Source organism: Pan paniscus, chromosome 21 (assembly GCF_029289425.2).
Source record: "Pan paniscus chromosome 21, NHGRI_mPanPan1-v2.0_pri, whole genome shotgun sequence".
NCBI lineage: Eukaryota > Metazoa > Chordata > Mammalia > Primates > Hominidae > Pan > Pan paniscus.
The window spans coordinates 67753088-67775940 of record NC_073270.2 but is presented as its reverse complement, the minus strand read 5'-3'; the positions used below and the strand labels follow the sequence as shown (position 1 = coordinate 67775940).

Sequence of the window (22853 nt, the reverse complement as noted above, 5' to 3'; positions counted from 1 at the left end):
CCACCCTTTTATGTGCCCCACGACATCACAGCTGCTTTTACCTCCCTCCAAAAGTAACTGCTGCCCTGACTTTATGGCAAAGCCAGGAAGAAATGCCAGGACCTGACAGTCCCCAGTTGTGCAGCAAGACACTGGTTAGCCTTGCTGTCCTTTCCCATTAAACTTGACTTAAAAGGAAACCAGAATTTAACATTTTAAAAAATCTGTAGGGCCCTCCCACCCCTCCATCACTTTCTTTTTCTTACAACTTGTCGGTTGAAGGACCAGGTCGTTTGGCCTGGGGTGTGTCCTGCGTCAGGATTGCTGGCGGTGCCCTTGTGGTGCAGTTCTGCCTGTTCCTCCGTCCTCTGAACTTCCTGCGCGTTGGTGGCTGGACCCAGAGACGACTCCAACTCTGGCTGCCTCCCTGCGGCAGGACCCTGGCTGCTCTTGTGTCCCCTCATTGCGAGGACACGGGTCTGGGCTGTGCGCTCCGGGGACGGTGGCTGGTCATGCTTCATGCCTAGGGCCACTAGTCCCTTGAGGTTGGAGATGGCGGTGCTCTTAATCTGTGAGTTCCTTCTCACTTCCTCGTTGGGATGTTCTTTTGGAGACTCTTCCTCCACTACTGTTTGGCCGCTTGGTGGGTCCAGCTCATAGAGGAGACGCAGGGTAAATGCGAGCATGTTTTCTTCCATATATCCAGGTGAAGATAATGAATCAACAGGCTGTCACCCTCAGAGGGTGACCAGTAGTTTTACGTTTTAGTGTGTTGTTTTTATTTTTTACCGTTGTGATCTCAAGGACTTGCACATAATCCATCTATTACAGTTCTCATTTTGGTTGCAGTTCAGACTGTGCCATCTTTGGCCAATGGAAGCATCTCCAGGTTGGTTCCTGAGTCACGCTGGGACGTGGGGCTGATGTCCTGGCCGTCTGGACGTTAACATGTGTCAGGCTCACCTTACACCTTTCCTGTTTCAGACCGAAAAAGTCATTTCTCCAAGAACTGGTTTCTTCTAGTGGGAAATGGTGTTTGAAGACCACTCGCTGGGACTAGGGATGTCATTGCCGCTGGGGTGGGTTGGCCTTTTCAGTGGACAGCACTGGGAAATGTGTGTAAAACATGGTCTCATGGGCTTATATGGGTATTTCCAATTCAGGTAGTTCAAATTCAGAGGTGTAGGAGTTACCATGTTCAAAATGACGTCTTTATCTTCACAGTAAGAATTCTGGCTCTTGGCTGCCCCAAGGGCTTGGGGGCTGGGGAGTTGGAGGGGAGGGCAGGAGAAGGACAGAGAGAGAAAAAAAGGGTGGGGCCGGGCGTGGTGGCTCACGCCTGTAATCCCAGCACTTTGGGAGGCCGAGACGGGTGGATCACTAGGTCAGGAGATCGAGACCATGCCGGCTAACACAGTGAAACCCCGTCTCTACTAAAAATAAAAAAATTAGCCGGGCATGGTGGCGGGCGCCTGTAGTCCCAGCTACGCAGGAGGCTGAGGCAGGAGAATGGCCTGAACCCGGGAGGCGGAGCTTGCAGTGAGCCGAGATCGCGCCACTGCACTCCAGCCTGGGCGACAGAGCGAGACTCCGTATGAAAAAAAAAAAAAAAAAAGAGAAAAAAAAAAAGGATCCTGGTTGTCATGGACATAGGAGACAATAGAATTAAAATATCTCCTACCTTTGGACGTAGCCTGAGAATAAGAATATGGGCACTCCTGCCGAGGGTGGTGGAAACAGCCGAAAGTTGTTCATGTGCTTTCTCCCTTGGCCCCGTTTTGTATTTTGTGCTATATTTATGTTGTCAAAACATTTAGCTGTTACACACCATAAGCTCTCCCTTTCGCCCTCTTTGAGTTTTAGTGCCATAAATAATGACATGTTTAATGCCGTGACTCGTCTTTATGTTGTGTCTCTGTAGTCATTTTGATTTTTCCAAATCTCATTCTCTGCTAGATTCTTTTGGAACGCTTCATGGGAACAGCCACTCCCAAGTTCCCACCTGCTGATGAGTTTGTGCCCTTTGTACCTGAAGGTCTGTTTTTTGGCTCACGTTGTATTTCCTGAAGTGTCTTAAAGACGTTACTCTGGATTATTTCCTCCCTAAAGTGTTACTGTCCAAATCTAATGAGAGTCTCATTTTACCTCCTTTGTAGGCCACGTGTTTTTCTTCCCTGGGTGTCCTTTTTCTCGGAAGCCGGCTCATCCCACTGGAGTGCGTGCTGGGGTTGGTTGTGCTGGGGTTGGTTGTGCTGGGGTTGGTCGTGCTGGGGTTGGTTGTGCTGGGGCGGTGTTCTCAGTACTGGCTGTGTTCTTTCAGTGTGGTTCAAGTCTCCTTAGGAACATCTGCAATAATGATCCTTTGTGTTTGTTCTGTTCTTTTGTTTCTTTCTTCAGAGAGTCCCATTTTCCACGTGTTGTATCTTCTTTGCCTGCTGGAGCACTTTTTACAGTCTCTTAATTTTTAAAATCTCTCTCTCTCTTTTTTTTTGTTTTTTGGTTTTTTAGAGACAGGGTCTCTTTCACCCATGCTGGAGTGCAATGGTGTGATCACAGCTCACTGCAGCCTCGACCTCCAGGGTTCAAGCAGTCCTCCCACATTGGCCTCCCTAAATGCTGCTGAGCCACTGTGTCCAGCCTAATTTCTCTCTCTCTTTTTTTTTAATTTTTATTTTTTGAGACAGAGTCTCCCTCTGTCACCCAGGCTGGAGTGCAGTGGCTCTATCTTGGTGTGATCTCAGCTCATGGCAACCTCTGCCTCCTGGTTTTCTTCTGCCTCAGCCTCCTGAGTAGCTGGGATTACAGGTGTGCACCACCACACCCAGCTAATTTTTTTGTATTTTTAGTAGAGACAGGGTTTCACCATGTTGGCCAGGCTGGTCTCAAACTCCAGACCTCAAGTGATTTGCCCATCTCAGCCTCCCAAAGTGCTGGGATTACAGGTGTGAGCCATTGTGCCTGGCCTAATTTTTCTCTTTTTTAAAAAATTATCTTTTTTGTCCTTTTTGGCTTCCATTTCTCTTAAGGCGTGATTTGCTGTTTACCTGCTGTTTTGAGTATGTGTTTCTGAGGTCTTCTGTGGTCTGTAGGGATGCTCTTCTGCTTTTTATCCTCTTTTTCTCTCGTGGGAGCCTGTCTGGGATTTGACCTGAATGTCTTTCTGTTGCTAATTTCGACGTGAGTTTAGGTTTCTCGAACTTGTAACAGGACACGTGGTTTGCAGCGTTTGCTGACTTTGTGGTGCTCCTCTGTGGTTACTTTCCCGTGATGTTAAGAACGGGAGTCCTCAGCTTCTGTGGCTCCGGGGCTCTGTGCACCTCCCAAGCATCTGGACCTTGGTTTGCCTTCCTTGTCCCTGTCCTGCTCAGTACTGATTCACTCCCAGCAGGTTCTCTCCTGCATGAGGCCCTGTGCGGCAGGAGCCCTGGCAGGTCAGTGTGGGCATTTGCGGTGGCCAGGCTGCCCTCTCTGGTCCTCCCCTCCCCTAGGTTTGACTGCGGCTCTTGGAGGGACCTGCCGCTTTTCCCAGGAAGTCTGCTGGCTCCTGGGTCCAGGCCCGTCGGGGTCCGGTTCTGCAGCGTCCTTCAGGTGATGGCAGCTTGTGGTTCATCTTCATCAGTTTTGTTCTAAAGATTGTCCGCTGGCTTTTGGTTTTGCTGTGTAGTTGCTCTTTTATGTGGAACTTTGGGAAGATCCAGAAACTATGCTACCCCTGTCATCGTCTTCCAGAATACATTAACTTTGAAAATTACTTATTTTAGTTTGAAGTAGTTTTCAAATCTACAGAAAAGTTGCAAGAACAGAGTAAGGAGCTCCGTGCGGACTCCGGTGTATGAGCATCACGCTGTCTGCTTCGTGCCCGCTACACCACATGTGTTTGCGTGCACTCCTGTACTTTTTCAATATGTACACTTTAATCCTTGTTCTGACACGATACCCAGCACCCTAAATGCTCGTGCGGCTGATACCTTAGGTGGCTACTAGGCAGCCCTCCTGGTCAGGTGCTTAGCACTGATGCTACCACCCCCAGCATAGCACTTGCTGTGGGCTGTGTTCTCCACAGCGTCGTGGCCGATTCCCATGGCCGTGTTAGCATTTCACACGTTCCCACCTCACACAGATGCCCCACCCTTATCTCACCTCCACCCGCAGGCTCAATGTTATTAACCGCCTGCCTGTGTCGCCACCCCTGGGGCTGCTCAGTCGTGGGGATGCTTCAGGCACCCCTTCTGTTACTGCTGGTTGCCCTCTGCTGGGAAGCAGAGCTTCGCCCCTCCTCGTTGGTTTATTCGTTCGCTTATGGATTCGTTCACTCACTGCAGTGCTGTGGGTGCCGGGATCCCTCATTCACTCACTCACTGCAGTGCTGTGGGTGCCGGGATCCCTCATTCACTCACTCACTGCAGTGCTGTGGGTGCCGGGATCCCTCATTCACTCACTCACTGCAGTGCTGTGGGTGCCGGGATCCCTCATTCACTCACTCACTGCAGTGCTGTGGGTGCGAGGACCCCTGTTGTGTTTGGTGGGCTCTGATCAGCGCTCTCATTATTTCTAGGCTTGCTTGGTGGGAGCTTCTTGTGGCTGGAGTCTGTATCCTTTGACATGTCCCTTGTCTGTGGCATTCCTTATTGCCACGTGCACTTTCCCTGCCCACTCTGCAGCTTCCCTGGAGCTCTGGTTCCTCTAGTGGAGTCTGGTGTTGAGAGGCCAGGATCGGGGCACTTGGTGTGCTGATTGCTGGGGCCCCTGCTCCCAGGCCGTGCCAGCAGCCAGAGCTCGGGACCCAAATGCATGTAGGGGAGTGTGTGGTGTGCGCCCTTCCATGTCGAAGGGGTCCTGTGTGTTTGTGTTGAGACTACGGTCCTTGCCTAGCACGCCAGGGCTTCCGTTTAGCCGTCCCCCATCCTTGTCTATTAGTCCCTTCTCAGAAAGTGAGGAACCTGGTTCCCATCATTCAGTGTATTTGTTTTTTTCTTCAGTGTAACCAGCTTCCCAACCATTTTACCTGCTGGGGTCGCGGCGCCAGGAGGGAGGATTGGATGGGAAAGGCACATTGATGAACTTTGGATGTGAGTGTTAACATGTGCGGAGTAGCCTCTAGGGAAGAGTAAGGGAGCTCGTGCGTCCTCACTCACGAGAAGGGCCGGGGTGTGGGGCTGGGAGGTATGTGGAGTATCGAGAACGCCGGACATGGAGGACCCAGGTGAGGCGCTGCCGAGTGGGTGAAGATTGGCGCCGGCGTCTGTTTGGGGAGCAGTTGTTTCGCAGTTGTTTCGCTTGCCTTTTGTGAACTTTGGGGATCTTTGTGTGTTATCTGTGTAACAATTCACACAAAACCCAGAAAGTAAAAGTCCTTCAGACACCTTTCTTCATCAAAGATGATGCTCAGTCATTCTTTTCTTTTTCTTGTAGGATATCTCTTAAGGGTAAGTCTTCTTAACTTTTACTTTTGAATTCTATACTTACAGGGAAGTTACAGAAATAGTACAGAGAGTTTCCATCTACCCCTCACCCTGTTTAGCCTCATGTTAAACATGGGTATGATACTGTTCATTGAAGACCTTATTTGATTTTTTCCCTTAATTTAACTTTAAATAAATTAATAAACTATTTTTTAGAGCAGTTTTAGGTTCACGGAAAAAGGAGGGGACTTTTTCAGTACAGAGACTTCCCATACCCTCCTCCCTGCAGGTGCACAGCCTGCCCCGCTGGACAGGTGGTGCGTTTGTTAGAATCCACGAACCCACGTCAACACGTCCTTCTCACCCAGCTTCCATAGTTGCCATCAGGGTGCACTCTTGGTGTGTACATTCTGTGGGTTTTGACAGCTGTAGAATGACGTGTTTCCACCAGTACCGTATCATGTGGAGTCGTTCCACAACCCTGAATTCCTCTGTGCTCTGCCCGTTCATCCCTCCCCTCCTGTCAGTCCCTGGTCCACGGATCTTATTGTCTCCTAGTTTCGCCTTTTCCAGAATATCATGTGGTTGAAATTATGCAGCCTTCTCAAACTGGCTTCTCTCATTTAGGAATATCCACCTGAGGCTCCTCCGTGTTTTTTCATGGCTTGATGGCTCATTTCTTTTCAGCACTGAGCACTATTCCAGTGTGTGGCTGTGCCACAGTTTATTTTATCCACTCACCTACTGAAGCACATCGTGGCTGCTTGCAAGTTTTGGCAATTATGAAGAAAGCTGATATAAACATCTGTGCGCAGGATTTCGTGTGGACATAAATTTTCAGCCCCTTTGGGTAAATACCAAGGAGCACGATTGCTGGACCGTGTGGTAAGAGCACGTTTAGTTTTGTAAGAAACCGCCAGACTGTCTTCCAGCGGCTGCGCCATGTTGCCTTCCCAGCAGCCACGGCTGAGGGTCCTGTTTCTTCACATCCTCGCCAGCGTTCGGTGCTGTCCGTGTTCTGGGTTTTGGCTGTTCTAGTAGGTGTGTGCATCTTGTTTTAATTTGCATCTCCCTGGTGATGGAGGATGCGGAGCAGCTTATTGTTGATATTGTTGAGTTTCAGGAGTTCTTGGTATATTTTGGATAATAGTCCATTATCAGATGTGTCTTTTGCAAATATTTTCTCCTTATTCGATTCTTACCAGTGTCCTCGACGTCCTTTCCTGCCCCGGGACCCTTGTGGCTCCTCGGCTCCTTGGTCTCCTCTGCTTGGTGGTAGCTGCTCAGTCTTTCCTGGTCTTTGATGGCCTTGACGTGCTGGAGAGCGCTGGTCCTTGTCTGGTGGACGTTTCCTTAGTTTGCGTTTGTCTGGTGTCTCCTCGTGATGACGTCCAGGCTGTAGAATCTCAGTTAGAATGCCGCGGGCCGGCTGGCGTGTCCTCAGAGCACTGTATTGGGAGGCAGGTGGTGTCGCCTGGCTGTTGCTGCTGCTGCTGCTGACTTTGAAGCTTGGTTAAGGTGGGGTTGGCTGGTTACTCCATTGTCGAGTTACTCTTTTTCTCTGTGTAATTAGTAGGTATCTCAAGGAGACACTTGGAGGCTGCTGATACCATTTCTTATCAGGCCTTTGGCCCCCGCGTGGGCATTCGCAAGGATGCTGCCAGTGGAGGCTGCTGTGGCGTCTGATGCTGACTTTCTATTTCTGTCTTTCTGTTTACATTTATTAATTGGAATTCTGTAAAGAGAGCTGCCCCGTCTCCCTTATTTTTCCCACTTGTTAATTCATTCAGTTACTTACTTATATTAGCATGGATATTTATTTTTTTCTGTAGGTAACAAGCTGCTGCTAGAGTTTATTTATTTTGTTGCTTGAGCAGCCCGGCTCTGGCCATCATGAGCTCCTTCAGGTTAGTTCCATGTCCTTGTGACACGACAAGAGGATTTGGTGACTTTATGACACCACAGAATGTTCCAGCACATCTTCTGTTTTCCATGATTTCTTGGAGGGGCATTGCTTCCTTTGATTGGGGATGGTGTTTCCTTTGATGGGGGATGGTGTTTCCTTTGGTTGGGGATGGTGTTTCCTTTGATTGGGGATGGTGTTTCCTTTGATTGGGGATGGTGTTTCCTTTGATTGGGGATGGTGTTTCCTTTGGTTGGGGATGGTGTTTCCTTTGATTGGGGATGGTGTTTCCTTTGATTGGAGATGGTGTTTCCTTTAATGGGGGATGGTGTTTCCTTTGGTTGGGGATGGTGTTTCCTTTGATTGGGGATGGTGTTTCCTTTGATTGGGGATGGTGTTTCCTTTGATTGGGGATGGTGTTTCCTTTGATGGGGGATGGTGTTTCCTTTGATGGGGGATGGTGTTTCCTTTGGTTGGGGATGGTGTTTCCTTTGATTGGGGATGGTGTTTCCTTTGGTCGGGGATGGTGTTTCCTTTGGTCGGGGATGGTGTTTCCTTTGGTCGGGGATGGTGTTTCCTTTGGTTGGGGATGGTGTTTCCTTTGGTCGGGGATGGTGTTTCCTTTGGTCAGGGATGATGCTTCCTTTGGTCGGGGATGGTGTTTAGAACCATACTCTGGGCAGCAGGTGTGCTCATTGCTCCTGGGGTGTCCCTGCATCCAGGCCTTCCAGGTGGACTGGGGCATGTGCACACACACAAACACTCGTCTGCACCTGCACCTGTGCTGAACACAGCGGCCTTCTCACTTCTCCTCAGGCCTCAGGATCTAGTCTGACGTCACAGGCTCATTCTAGCTTCCCTTGTGCCTTACATGGGAACCTGGTTCTCATCCCCCACAGTAGATGTACTTCTGTGTTCAGTTCCAACATACAGATAAAGGACCTTCAGGATTGCCAAGCAGTGTGAGAAACAAACGTGCTAACTACTTGGAGTGTAGCATTTCTGTGCGGCCCTTTTATTTAACCTCACAGGTCAAAATAGTACATTTCAAATTTAAATAGATGAGTATTGTTCTTGTTCATCCTTTCATTTTCACTTTTTATGTTTAAATTTTTATTATTTGTTTTTAGAGATGGGGTCTTGCTCTGTGTCCTGGGCTGGCCTGGGGCTCCTAGACTCAAGCAATCCTCCTGCCTCAGCCCCCACCAGGAGTTGGGACTGCAGGCACACACAACCAGGCCTGGCTTCCTGCCCACCCTTCAGTGTGGCCGTCACTCACCTGCAGCACAGCTCGGGTTTAGTGGTTACTGTTTGTGTTCCTGTTGGTTTCCTCCAAATCTTGGTTGATTTTTTGTTTGTGAGAGGTGGAGTGTTGCCATGGTCCGGAGAGTCAGAACTGTACAAAAACGTATAGAAAGAAGTGCCCCTTGGAGTGGTGTCCTGCCACACCCTCCCTCCCCCCGCCGCCCTCTCCCTCCCCCCATGCCCTCCCTCCTCCCGCCGCCCCCTCCCTCCCCCTGCCGCACCCTCCCTCCCCCCCACGCCCTCCCTCCCCCCACGCCCTCCCCCCCACGTCCTCCCTCCCCCTGCTGCCCCCTCCCTCCCCCCACACCCTCCCTCCCCCCGCTGCCCCCTCCCTCCCCCCATGCCCTCCCTCCCCCCGCTGCCCCCTCCCTCCCCCCACGCCCTCCATCCCCCTGCCGCACCCTCCCTCCGCACCACGCCCTCCCTACCCCCGCCACCCCTCCCTCCCCCACCACCCCCTCCTTTCCCCGCCGTCTCCTCCTTCCCCCCACCACAGCCTCCCTCCCCCACCACACCCTCCCCCCACTGCACCCTCCCTCCCCCGCCACCCCTTCCCTCCCCATACCACACCCATCCTCCCACCCCCTGCCCCGTCCTCCTGCTGCACCCTCCCTCCCCCCACCACATCTGTCCTCCCCCTTCCGCCCCCTCCCACCCCCGCCACCCCTGCCCTCCTCCCACCTTGCTCGCCCTCCTCCTGCTGCACCCTCCCTAGTCCTGCGCACCCTCCTTCCTCCTGCCCTGTCCCCGTCCCTCCATTTTTGCATCCCGTTTCTACTCACCATGCAAACAGATGAGCTCCTGCATCTTTTTCCTTCCCTGGCAGTGCAGCACAGGTCAGTGACAGTCTCTCGCTCTCTGCAGCTGACAGAGTTCCCGGGCACTGCCCTCGTGTCACTGCATCAGGAGCTTCCTCTTTCCCAGCTGGGTGGCACTTCATCGTGCTGATGTCCCGGGCACTGCCCTCGTGTCACTGCATCAGGAGCTTCCTCTTTCCCAGCTGGGTGGCACTTCATCGTGCTGATGTCCCGGGCACTGCCCTCGTGTCACTGCATCAGGAGCTTCCTCTTTCCCAGCTGGGTGGCACTTCATCGTGCTGATGTCCCGGGCACTGCCCTCGTGTCACTGCATCAGGAGCTTCCTCTTTCCCAGCTGGGTGGCACTTCATCCTGCTGATGTCCCGTAGCTTTTCACGCTCTCTCGTTTGCACATCTGGGCTGTCGACACGGTGACAGGTGATGCCATCAAGAGTCACCTTGTACGTATGTCTTCGTGCTGTTGGAGGCCTGCTGTTGGGGCTGAGTTCCGAGAGATGGGATTGCTGAATTGAGGGGTTGGTGTGTGTGCACTTGTGTTAGGTTTTGCCAAGTCCCCCTGATGCGTGTGAGAGAGGCAGCTCTTTCCCCAGCCTCACACGTGTCCCACGTGTGTTGTCATAGTTCTTGTGTTTGCTGGTCTGGGTGGTGCAGTCAGCGTCTGTGGGTGTGCTGTGGGTGCGTAGGGCTGAGGCACGTGATGAGCGGGTGGGCATCCCCGAGCCGCTCCTCAGTGATGAGGTCGCTCAGTCTTCCGGCTGCTGGCTTAGTTTTGTCCACTTGACCTGTTCTGCGGCAGGCATGCTGTTCCATGACTGCTGCTAGCATGTTTCTGTCTCCTCGCATCTCCTGCGTTTTTATTGGTAGGGGCTGCTGTGTTGTTTGGTGCATAAATATCCATGTGTCATATCTTCATTGGCAGCTGTGACTTTTTGCATTAGAAAGTATCTGTCTTTGTCACATGTCAGACCGTCACCCTGGGTGTCTTTCTTGTCCCCCAGCCTACAATCCCTGAGATCCTTACTTTTCACCTTCTGAATCACTTTGTTTTCTGTGTCTCTCTGTAGCATATGGTTTGGTCTCAGTTTATGAGCTGAATTGAAAATCTTTCTCTTTTAATAGGTGAGTTAAGCCCATTTACCTTTATTGATAGGACTGACATGTTTTGTCTTGACTCTATCATAATATTTTATAATTATGTAAATTTTTGTCTATCTTTTGAGACATGGTTTCACTGTCACCCAGGCTGGAGTTTGGTGGCGTGATCATAGCTCACTACGACTTTGACTTTCTGGGCTTAGGAAGGATCCTCCTGCCTCAGCCGCCCCAGTAGCCTGGGACTACAGGCACACAGCACCACACCTGACTAATTTTAAAAATATTTTGTAGGAATGGGGTCTCGTTATGTTGCCCAGGCTGGTCTTAAACTCCCAGCCTCAGGGAATCCTCCTGCCTTGGCCTCCCTTTTCAAAGCATTGAGATTACAGGTGTGAGTTGCCGTACCTGGCCTGAATTTTAAATATTTGCTGTGTTTCTTTTTCTATGAGATGTTTATTCTTTGCTCTTTTAATTGATTTTTTTTTTTTATTTTTTATTTTTATTTAGGAAGGTTTGTATCTGTGTCTTCCTGGTTACTTTTGTACTTAAACTAGTGACGACGCCCTGGTCTCCTGTCTCACAGGACTGTTCACGCTGCAGTCGAGCAGTTTGCACGGGCCTGGCAGCTCCACTGTCGGCCATCGGCGTCTGTGAGCCCTAGTGGCTTCTTCCTCTGCCTTTTGGTGACAGGACCTCCACAGGGGAGGCACACTCTGGTCCTCAGCCTCCCTCTCCCGCCTCCGCGTCACTCAGAGCCTGAGGATGTCTCTTCCCTGCAGTTTCCCGCCCAATAGAGGAGGCTCTTCCTCCCATTCCTGAGGCTGTTTCTGGGCCCTGACCGGAGGCGGCTTGGCTGGCTCAGAAGTCTTTTCTGTTCTTGCCTTGTGGGGGACGGGCGGGGAGGGGGGTGCAGGCTGGGAGGAGCCATGGAGGCTGATTCCTTCCCCTTCATGGGTTCTCTTCTCTTCCTCCCCGGCAGCCCTGCCGTCGGCTCTGAGAGCCCGTAGTGTATGAGGTTGCATCTCAGAGTCCCGCTGCCCACTGGGCCCTCTCAGTGCGTTGGGTTTGGTGTCTCCTCTCGGGTGGGTGTGGGTTTGGTGTCTCCTCTCGGGTGGGTGTGGGTTTGGTGTCTCCTCTCGGGTGGGGTGTGAGTTTGGTGTCTCCTCTGGGGTGGGTGTGGGTTTGGTGTCTCCTCTCGGGTGGGTGTGGGTTGTGTGGGTTTTGGTGTCTCCTCTCTGGTGGGGTGTGGGTTTGGTGTTTCCTCTCAGGTGGGTGTGGGTTTGGTGTCTCCTCTCGGGTGGGTGTGGGTTTGGTGTCTCCTCTCGGGTGGGGTGTGGGTTTGGTGTCTCCTCTCAGGTGGGTGTGGGTTTGGTGTCTCCTCTCGGGTGGGGTGTGGGTTTGGTGTCTCCTCAGGTGGGTGTGGGTTTGGTGTCTCCTCTCGCGTGGGGTGTGGGTTTTGGTGTCTCCTCTTGGGTGGGGTGTGGGTTTGGTGTTTCCTCTTGGGTGGGTGTGGGTTTTGGTGTCTCCTCTCGGGTGGGTGTAGGTTGTGTGGGTTTTGGTGTCTCTTCTCGGGTGGGTATGGGTTTGGTGTCTCCTCTCTTGTGGGGTATGGGTTTGGTGTCTCCTCTCTGGTGGGGTATAGGTTGGGTGTCTCCTCTCGGGTGGATGTGGGTTGTGTGGGTTTTGGTGTCTCCTCTCCGGTGGGTTGTGGGTTTGGTGTTTCCTCTCAGGTGGGTGTGGGTTTGGTGTCTCCTCTCAGGTGGGGTGTGAGTTTGGTGTCTCCTCTCGGGTGGGGTGTGAGTTTGGTGTCTCGTCTCGGGTGGGTGTGGGTTTGATGTCTCCTCTCCGGTGGGTGTGGGTTGTGTGGGTTTGGTATCTCCTATCGGGTGGGGTGTGGGTTTGGTGTCTCCTCTTGGGTGGGGTGTGGGTTTGATGTCTCCTCTCGGGTGGGGTGTGAGTTTGGTGTCTCCTCTCGGGTGGGTGTGGGTTTGATGTCTCCTCTCCGGTGGGTGTGGGTTGTGTGGGTTTGGTGTCTCCTATCGGGTGGGGTGTGGGTTTGGTGTCTCCTCTCGGGTGGGGTGTGGGTTTGATGTCTCCTCTCCGGTGGGTGTGGGTTGTGTGGGTTTGGTGTCTCCTCTCGGGTGGGTGTGGGTTTGGTGTCTCCTCTCGGGTGGGGTGTGGTTTGCTGTCTTTTGTGAACGTCTCCTGGGTCATGGTGTGAATGTCCCACTCTGCCTGAGGGGGAGATTCGCCCAGCTCTCATTTGCCCTGTTTTCTCCTGACCCTTTTCCTCCTTTCTGTGTCTCAGTTCTGTCCTCTTGGCTTCCTGCCTTCCCTAGGTTCCTTACCGCATTTTCAGCGCCTCCCCTCCCTCAGACTGTTTGCAGTTTATTCATTTCTGAGATAATTTTGTCTCTTCCTTCCATTACTTTCTTAAGTCCAGTCAACTCTTATTTCCTTTTGGTGTTGCATTTGTAATTTTATGGTTTTTATAAAAATTTGTCTCCTAGTTTTTGAGGTTCTGATTTGAGGTGATGATTTTCATATCCTTAAGTGCACACTTAAGCAGATTTTCCTGTATTGAGAGTGTTGTTAATTTTCTTGTTGTTCCAGGGTAGGTTTTTCTCTGATGTGTGTGGAGCCCCCATTTTCTGACTCTTCTCTGACTTTCCCGTGGCTCTGGGTGGCTTTCCCGCCTCTGTCCCTTTGCCCTGGTGGCCTTGGGGTATTTGCCAGATCTGTGGTTTCCTGGCGCCCTCTGCTGGCCGCATGGGGAAGTCCAGGTCTTGAGCGGGTCCTTGCTGGTGTGCAGGACGGAAGTTGTCCTCCAGTTCTCCCGGCCCTTTCCTGCAGGACCCAGAACTTCCCCCTTTCCTTCTTTTCTGCCTCACCACCCAGTGGCCAAAGGGCTCCTCTCAGGACACGCTGTGTTGCCTTGACAACCCCTTCCCGTCTTGTGCTCAGTGGTCCCTGCCCTGTGGTCTGCACTGACCTTCCTGGACCCCTCTCAGGCCCTGGGACTTGGGGTGGCTTAGCCTTTCAGCAGTGGCTTCCCACGGACCCCTGTCCCACCCCGCCCCACCGCGGCCTTGCAGGGGAGAGACTGGGGGGTCAGGCTCAGGCGTGTGTTGACTCTGCGCCGACTTGCAGTGATTTTGAAGTCTAGGCGCCCTCGTCCTGTGCAGATGGCGATGCTGGTGTAAACCTGTGTTCCTTGCTTGTGCTGAACTGTGTTTGGAAGACAGGCTGGGAGACATCAGCTCGGCAGCCACGTTGTCTTTGGCCTCCCGGAAGTGATGCTAACTTTCTAAGCTGTGTGTCTGAGTGTTTTTCGCTACTACTGCTGTTCTTCAAAACGTGCTGCCAGTGACCTGGCCTTGTGTGTGTGACACCCCGTAAATGGTTAGGCACGGAGAGGGCACGTACGCGTTCGGGGCGGAGGTGGCTGGAGTGTGTGCGGCATAGGCTATTGTTACCCGCTGCCCGGGGCGGCTGTGGGCACAGCATTCTCCACCCATTGCTCGGCTGGGGCTCCGTGGCGGAGTAAAGGACGGACCAAGGGGCTCCCGCCCCAGGAGCAGACACGCTCCTCCCGGACAGCCCCCAGGTGCTGACCGTGCGGGGCCTGACGTTTGGGTGGCACAGACCCTGCACCAGGCGGTTCCGCGGACGGTGACTCTGCATTTGGCTTCGATACTGAGTGTCTATGGCACATATGCGGTGGAGAGACCTCCTCCTTTCATTTGATCCTTTTAAGAGCCCTGTGATGGGGCGAGGGCTGTCTGCAGCGCCATGTTTCAGAGGTGGAGACCTGCAAAGGGAGGGTTCATGTGGTATGTCCAGGGTCATGGGGATTTTGGTTTGCTTGCTTGTTTTCTAATCCCAGTACCTGTACCTAAAAAACCCCAAGCCCCTGTGTTTGGAGTTGTTTAGGCCGAGGCCCCCAGGGCTCCATGTTGGTGCCGGCCCTTGTGGAGCTGTCGTCCCAGGCTCTGTTTTGCGCCATCACGCCTGCACATGCCACAGTCCCTCTAGAGTGGCCATCGCGCCTGCACGGGCCGCAGTCCCTCTGGAGTGGCCACGGCGCCTGCACGGGCCGCAGTCCCTCTGGAGTGGCCACGGCGCCTGCACGGGCCGCAGTCCCTCTGGAGTGGCCACGGCGCCTGCACGGGCCGCAGTCCCTCTGGAGTGGCCACGGCGCCTGCACGGGCCGCAGTCCCTCTGGAGTGGCCACGCAGTCCCTCTGGGGTGGCCATGGCGCCTGCACGGGCCGCAGTCCCTCTGGAGTAGCCATCGCGCCTGCATGGGCCACAGTCCCTCTAGAGTGGCCATGGGTGCCTTGACCCTGGTCCCCACAGGCCCTTCTTTCTCAGGAGTCCATGGAGCTGGAAGCCCCCACTAAGCACTCTTCTCCAAGCAGGCTCCATGACCAGTCCCTGCCTGCCCCCCCTGGCTGCTACGCCCACCATGGGCACAGCCCGTGAGGGGTTTGGATGAATCTAGGGAGGAAAGCCACTGCCACTGCCGTGTGGGTTGGGCACAGAAGGCCTTGGTCCGCTGGCAGCCCCAGTCCTGAGAAGAGAGGGGGAGGTTCCTACGAGATCTCCACTCCATCTTCAGAGCAGTTTAGCAGCAAACTCTCTGCGGGATCCAAAATCCACATAGAATTCTGCAAGCGAAGACCCTATGGGAAAGACAGGGAGTCTGGACCCCTCCTGCCTGGGGCGAAGTGGGCTGGGGAGAAGCGGGAGTGTGCCATGTAGAGAAAGGCAACTGGAGTATCAGGTAGGTTAGATTTGCGTTTTTCTTTTAAGATTTAAGAAAAATTTGAAGAAAAATTTGTATTGATAAAACTCACAGAATCTGGAGAAGTTATATTGTTCATTCATAGTGCACCTTCAGAGCTTGGTGCAGAAGCAGGGCCTGGCATCAGTTTCTCGGCGTGCTGGGCCCTGGGGGTGGCCTCAGCCCCAAGGAGGCACCGTCTGGCCTTGGTTGGTCTTGCCCGCTCCCTTGGTTGGTCTCGCCCCCTGGCCTTGGTTGGTCTTGCCCCCTCCCTTGGTTGGTCTCGCCCCCTCCCTTGGTTGGTCTCGCCCCCTCCCTTGGTTGGTCTCGCCCCCTCCCTTGGTTGGTCTCGCCCCCTCCCTTGGTTGGTCTCGCGCCCTCCCTTGGTTGGTGTCGTACCCTCCCTTGGTTGGTGCTGACACTTGCATTAGAATATCTTGATTTCTTACCCTCGGCAGCCTTTAAATTGAGCACCTGAGATGAGCGTCTCTCCTTCACCCCGGTCCTCTTTTTTAGCTGCTGAACTATTTTGAAGATAGAAACATCAAACACAGTCCGGAATTTATAGCAGGTGTCACTGGGTCACACAGCCTGTTTGGGTGGTGCCTGTGAGAGCCCTGCCCTCACCCTGCAAACTGTCACTCACCTTGCCTGAGTTCTCTTTTGGGAGGCCAGGCCTCAGGTGCGGATCACTTTATAATGAGCTAGTGTGGAGTGCGGAGGCTTCAGTAGCAGAGGGACCCCGGGCAGGTCTGAAGAAGGGCCCTCACAGCGCAGGGCGTCTGAACGGAGACGGGTGCCCTCATCTGTTTGAATCTCACAGGAATAAAGAAAATGCAGTGGGTCAGAGACACACTTGCATGCCATCACACAAGGCAGCCATGCTCCCAGCCTGAACTGAAAGTGGCAGAACGGGGAAGGGAGGAAGGACGGGATGAGGGGCGGCGCCATGTCAGGGCTGTTCACAGCAAGGCTCCCGCTGGCACACACAGCAGAATCCGCTCCTTCCAGCATCTTAACTTTGGTTGAGAATGTGCTGTAAAGATGCCATCGTAATCTTTGTACTTAAATATATGTGAGCAGCTTTCACCATCGGAGCAGACCTTAGTTTTCATGCCAGCTGGGGAAATGACAGCTGTTGGGAGTTGTGTGGCGCGCGCCCCGCTGGGCGGTGTCGTGTGTGTGTGGCGCGCGCCCCGCTGGGCGGTGTCGTGTGTGTGTGGCGCGCGCCCCGCTGGGCGGTGTCGTGTGTGTGTGGCGCGCGCCCCGCTGGGCGGTGTCGTGTGTGTGGCGCGTGCCCCGCTGGGCGGTGTCGTGTGTGTGGCGCGTGCCTCGCTGGGCGGTGTCGTGTGTGTGGCGTGTGCCCCGCTGGGCGGTGTCGTGTGTGTGGCACGTGCCCTGCTGGGCGGTGTCATGCAGGTGTCATCAGCTGAAACCGCCGGAGCTCTCCACAGGAACTGGCACGCAGCGGCTATGCTTCTCCAAGCAGGAACACATCTGAGGCAGCTCGGGAGACACCTGGTCACCTGTAGGGGCTGACGGAGGCGGGGTCTGTGCAGCCAGGGCCCAGCCAGAGGCTCAGGGATCACTGTGGGAGCCACTGAGAAACCCAGCCTTCCCAGCTGACCCAGCATGCCCAGTCCCAGCCAACCCCAGGCCTCCCAGTGCAGGAATTCAGCAGCCAAGCGGGGATGACACACACAGACCTAGTGTGGCTTTTGTGCCCCAGCTGAGTCCACAGGCAGTCCAGCTGTGGTCACACGGAGGGTGGCCCTGGGGCCGCTCAGCCATTTGCCTTGGGTGGGTGCCACCCCCTGGTCCATCCTCAGCCCCAGGACCAGGTCTGAGCACTGTGGGGCATTGGGCAGCATCTGAGTGTGCCCTGTCCTGAAGGCGCAGCATGAGGCCTCCTGCCCTTGCCCCTGCCCTGGCAGGGCCCTGGACAGCACCCCAGCTCCAGCTGTGGGCCTACCGGAAGGAGCCCGTGCCAGGCCTGGCCTCCTCTGGAATCGGGGTACTTGGCTCAGATACACAGGCTCGTTGCAAGCCCCACTCTGAGCCCCACTAACACACTGTCTTCTCCTTTTTCATCACCAGGGGTCGGGCCCCGGCTCAGTGGTCCCAGGCAGCTCGGGTGTCGGAACCCCCAGACAGTTCACGCGACAAAGAATCACGCGGGTCAACCTCAGGGACCTCATATTTTGTTTAGAAAATGAACGTGAGACAAGCCATTCACTGCTGCTCTACAAAGCATTCCTTAAGTGACACAGGAGGACGCCTGGGGACTTTTTATATATTTGCAGATTACGCCTTTTTGTAACAAGCAAATGGGATATTGTTTAAAAAACAGCCACCTCTTTACAATGGAACAGTTTTATATTCCTGTTTCTAAATCAGCTCTTCAGTGTGAAAGAAAACACGTTTCTGTAACAGAGAGAACACAAAGGCCTGTGGATACTCTTAAAGGACAACTAAATCTTAACTCATCTTGATTGAGTGGCCTTCTTGCCAAACAAGCCATATATAAAGACTGATGGAATCGTTAGCAAATAATTAGCTGCCCTCTGTCAACTCATAGCAGTTTCTGCATTATTTGTGCATTTTGGTTTAGTTCTACCTAACTTACTATGTAGGTGTATGTCTACAGCCGATGACCTCATTTCGTTTATTTTATTTTTGTAATAGTCAGTTGGCAAAGCAAACTGATTTTTTAGACTATTTATCTTCCTTCCCTTCCCCTCCCACCCCGCTCTCCTCTCTGCCCCCTGCCCTCCCCTCCCCCCCGCCCTCCCCTCCTCTCCCTTCCCCTCCACTCCGCTGAGAATCCTGGAGGAATACACAATTCATCGTTGCACCCCCACCTCAGAGTGTAATCGCATTTCTGCTTGGTAGAGGCCGAGCCCAGCAAAGGTGGCTCCTTCTGAATGTGTGGTCAGCATCTGTACAAATGCATTTTATTTGCTATAGTTTGTAAAGCTGTAAAGTTAAAAGAGATGAAAACCTTTTCAGCATAAATATATTTTACTTGCACTGTGTTTTTTAGCTAAAAGTGAAAACCTAGATTAAATAAAATCAAAGTTGAGAAGAATCATCAAAAGACTGTTTCTCGGTGTGAATCAAGTGTTGAAAAATGGTTGGTGTATTTTGTCAGTAATTGTACATAACTTTTGGCACATGACATAGAAATGGCTATGTAAACTATAATTATTTTGCTAAGAGACTGTATGCAAGCCTTGGGCCGACTTTACAGACGTCCAGAGCAAAGCCCCTTCTTTGTACCTATTTTTTTATTACAAATATACTAATTGGTTCTTTCTATTTTCAGAGGTTATTGTATGAAATTGTCTATTGATAGTACTTTTATGACTGTAAATACTCCGGCTTTCTCCGTGTGAATTCTCACATTAGACTTTAATTCGAGCGCGTGTGAACTGAACGCTGATCAGTATTTTTTATCAACACCTGAGAACTGTTACACCTTTTATTTTGTCTTTTAGGAAATCCCTGTCTTTCCATTTTTTCATGTAAATTTTGCACAGTTACTTGTTCATATGTAAATATTTTACTTTCAAAAATGAAGTTTTTAATTGCTATTGTTTTATATAGGATTGAAAGAAAATTAACTCCTTTATTAAAAACAAATTTATCTGTATTTGTTTTGCCTATTTTTCCCCCGTTTTCCAGTTTTAGATTCTGCTGCCAGATTGCACTCCGGCTCTGCTGAGGTGCTGGTTTCTGAGCCACCTGTTGGAATCTGTAGCTGAGCCCTATCAGAGCCGGGAGAAAGAACTTTCTCTGTGAGGACAGAGGCCGAGCTACTCTGTGCGTGGAGTCTGGGGGCTGGCGGCTGCGCTTAACACCTTCTGCTGTCACAGGTGGAGATGAGCTGGGCACAGCTAGGAGGGGCGGCGGGAGGCCCAGTGCTGGGGGAGATGTACACAGAAACGCACGTGGCGAGCCCGGCTGAGGTGCCCAGAGGGCCCCAGCCTTGACGCAGACCTCCTGTGGCGAGAGAGGGCGTCTCCAGGGCAGTTTGTGTTATCGGTTGGTCCTGACAGGTCACAGCTCCTGCTGGGCCCTCAGAGGCTCAGCGCCAATGTGTAGCGCCCCCTGCCTTCGAGCACCTTGGGGAGCCTTTGGGAACGGTCTCTGATGCGATTGGAGTCGGTCTCCCATTGTGACGTTCACTCCACCTACTGTGACGGACCCACAGCGATATGCAGGTTTACGTACACGTTCCGCTGGAGACACTGCCCCACTGGGGCTGCCGTCACAAAGGACCACAGATCGTCCCACCGCTCTGGGGGCCACGGTTGGAGATCAAGATGCCAGCAGGGTGGGTTTCTCCCCAGGCTCTGGGGAAGGGTCTGCTCTCCCAGCTTCTGGCAGCTGCTGGCACCTTTGGGTTCCTCGGCTTAGACACAGCGCCCGATCTCTGCCTCTGCCTTTCCACAGCTTCTCCCTTGTGTATGTCGGTCTCTGGGTCCAGCTTCCCCTCTCTGTAAGGACCCCCAGTCCTGTTGGATCAGGTCCCGCCCAAACGACCTCATTCTGACTGGATTATCTCTGTAAAGACCCTAACTCCAGATAGAGTCACATTCTGAGGACCGGGGGTAAAGAGTCCTCCGTATCTTTTTTAGGGAGGAAACAATTCACCCTGGACACGTGGCCACACCGAGAGTCTCGGCAGGTAGCACTGGTGGGCGCCCTCTCCAGCTTCCCGCTCTAGGCTGTGCCAGGGTCTTTCACTGATGGGATCACATCTGTGCTTTCCATCCATGACCCATACCTGCCTTTCACAAAGTTCTTGACCTGAAATAAATTAGTTTAATCAGGTACAAAGGGCAGTTGCACTTGAATTTCTGCAAGTATGATTGATTTCATTCCAGCTCTTCTGCTCTTCCTGTCGGGTCCAGTCAGTCTGCGTGGGACGGTCATGGTGACTTGAGGCTTAGGCCAACATGAGAGAGATTCCCCTCAGCCGGGCACTGCCAGAAGACCGGGTCTGCAGGCATGTTTGTTGTACTCTGTTCTTGAGACCCGTAGCTCCTGTTTCGCATCTCATCACAGATTTGCTGGCTGCCCTCAGTCTGATCTGGGTGTTTGCCCAGGCCTGGGGCACGAGCAGCCTCATGTGAACATGACCGGGACGGCCACTCTTGCTGCCTCCGCTCCCCACGTACAGGCAGCTCCAGTTGGGCAAAAAGGCAAGAAAAAGAGGCATCAAGTATAGAGAGGAAGAAGGTGAACAAAGGATTCAGAGGTGACACGACTGTGTGCCTTGGAAATCCAGACGAACCTACAAACACAACACTGAGCACGGTGCGTGAACTCCCAAAGAGGGCCAGAGGCGAGGCCGGTAGCTGGAGGTGTCTGTAGTTCCGTGTACTCGCAACCAACAACCAGAAGGTTAAAAACATTCCGTCAACAATAGCACGGAGAACACACGCCCAGGAATACACCGAATGAAAGATGTATGAGATCTTACACTGGAACTGAGAAATCGAAGCCCTCAGCGGAGGCCGACACCACAGTGCTAGTAGGGAAGACTCACTGTTGCTGAAGACAGCAAGTCTGTCAGAACTGAGAAACAGATGCAATGCCAGCTCAACCAAATCCCAGCAGGATTTTCCTAGAAACTGACAATCTGATTCCATAAATGTATATAGAAATGCAGAGGACTTAAATAGCCAAGACAGCCTAGGACAGAATGGAGCACTTGACCCTCCCACATTTCAAGACTTCCCCTGAAGTGACAGCAATCAGGATGTCGTGCTGTTGGAGCAAAGACAGGCGTGGCTGAAGGCCCTGGTGCAGTTCTGTGCCCTGTGGGGGAAACGTGATCTTGGAGTCCATCTTCACACTGTACGTAACCATCAACTTGAGGTGCATCAGACACCTGGAAAGCGTCAGAGGTCTTCATGACTGGGAGTGGGCAAGGATTTCTAAGCACATAGAAGGCACACATCCTGAAGAAGAATGGATAAATTGGGCCTCAAAGCTACAGCCTTTTGCTCATCAAGATGCCCTTGGAGGTTGGTCAGCGTTTAGTTCAAGGTCAGAGTGGAACCTTTGCTTTTTGGGAGTCATGTTGTGGTCCGAGGCACGGGATGCACAGATTTTCTTCAGACTGGCTTCTTCGCCACACTTACACGGGACGCAGAGGAGATTTTCTATAGACTGGCTTATTCACCACACTTACGAATGCCACAATCTATCATTTAGATTTCATGAACACAGTGGGAAAAAAGTGTCTATTCAATTTTTATGAAATACATTGTTTCTGAAAAAGTTTAGATACTAATCTATATTTTTTTCTTTATAGTTTTGCTATGTTACTGAGGAAAAATGGAATGTAAATTTCTCTTTAGAATGTTAAAAAAAGGTATATAAAGTAAAAAGGCAAGCCACAGACTTGGAGAAATATTTGCAATATTTATACATGACACAGGAATAAAGAATTCCACTACTCAGTAATAAAAAGATAACACAATAACAAATGTGCGAGACACTTGAACAGGTGCTTTAGAAAAGATACACAAGTGGCGAATAAGCAACTGAAAAGGTGCCCACCGTTACTGGTCATTAGAGAAATGCAAATGGACACCACAGCGAGGCTCCACTGTGTGCCCACCCTCAGGGCTTGAATCTGACTCTCATCCAGTGGTGGCATGTTGTGTGACACAGGAAGCTGAACGCACGTCTGCCCGGTGTGTGATGCAGTGATGAAGCTGAATGCCCATCTACCCAGTGTTGAACGCATGTCTGCCCGGTGTGTGATGCAGTGATGAAGCTGAATGGGCATCTCTTCGGTGTGTGACACAGTGACGAAGCCGAATGCACGTCTATCCTGTGACCAGCAGTTCCAGTCCTAAGCATCTACTTGAGAATGAGTTCCTTTGTCCACCAAAAAGTCATACAAGAATGTTCACAATGGCCGTATTCATTGATGCTCAAGATGGAAGCAGCCCAAATGCTCTTCAGCAGGTGAATGGAGAGTCAAACAGACGCATATTTAGTCAGTGAAACGTCCCCCGGGAATAAAAAGGAATGAACTACTGATATGCTCCACGAGGTAGCTGAATCTCAGAGGAGCTACGCTGACTGGAAGAGGCCAGACACAGAAGCCTATGCATTCTGATTCCGCCTGATGGAAGTTCATGAGTGGGTAGAAGCAGGGTGTGGGGCTCCGGTGAGGAGACTGTTGGGAAGGGGCGCCAGGGCCCTCTGGGATGATGAAAATATTCTGTTTTGATCATCGTGGGCGTCACACAGGCGCGTGCCAATGTGAAACACTAAGCTGACCGGTAATATCTGTGCATTTGAGCCAGTGTAAGGGCACTTCAGTTAAGCAACCGGGAAAGGCTTGGGCCCCACCCAGGTGGGTCACCTGGCCCTGCACTAGGGATCTGGCACCAAAGGACTTGTGGCATGTAATGGCCCCTATGGTGGGCCGAGTGCCCCGACGGGGGGCCGAGTGCCCCGATGGGGGGCTGAGTGTTCCGATGGGGGGGCCGAGTGCCCTGACGGGGGGGCCGAGTGTTCCGATGGGGGGCCGAGTGTTCC

At 52.5% G+C, this 22853-nt stretch overlaps 1 protein-coding gene across 1 annotated transcript in view; it reads left to right on the top strand.

The window, feature by feature from the left end:
- TAF4 (TATA-box binding protein associated factor 4) overlaps window positions 1-18939 on the top strand; it is a 90296-nt gene extending 71357 nt beyond the window's left edge. The window contains exon 15 of the mRNA XM_008963229.4: window positions 17385-18939. Within this exon, the coding sequence (XP_008961477.2) occupies window positions 17385-17552 (168 nt within the window). The 3' untranslated portion in view covers window positions 17553-18939. The remainder of the gene's footprint in view (window positions 1-17384) is intronic.
- The last annotated feature ends 3914 nt before the right edge of the window (window positions 18940-22853 follow it).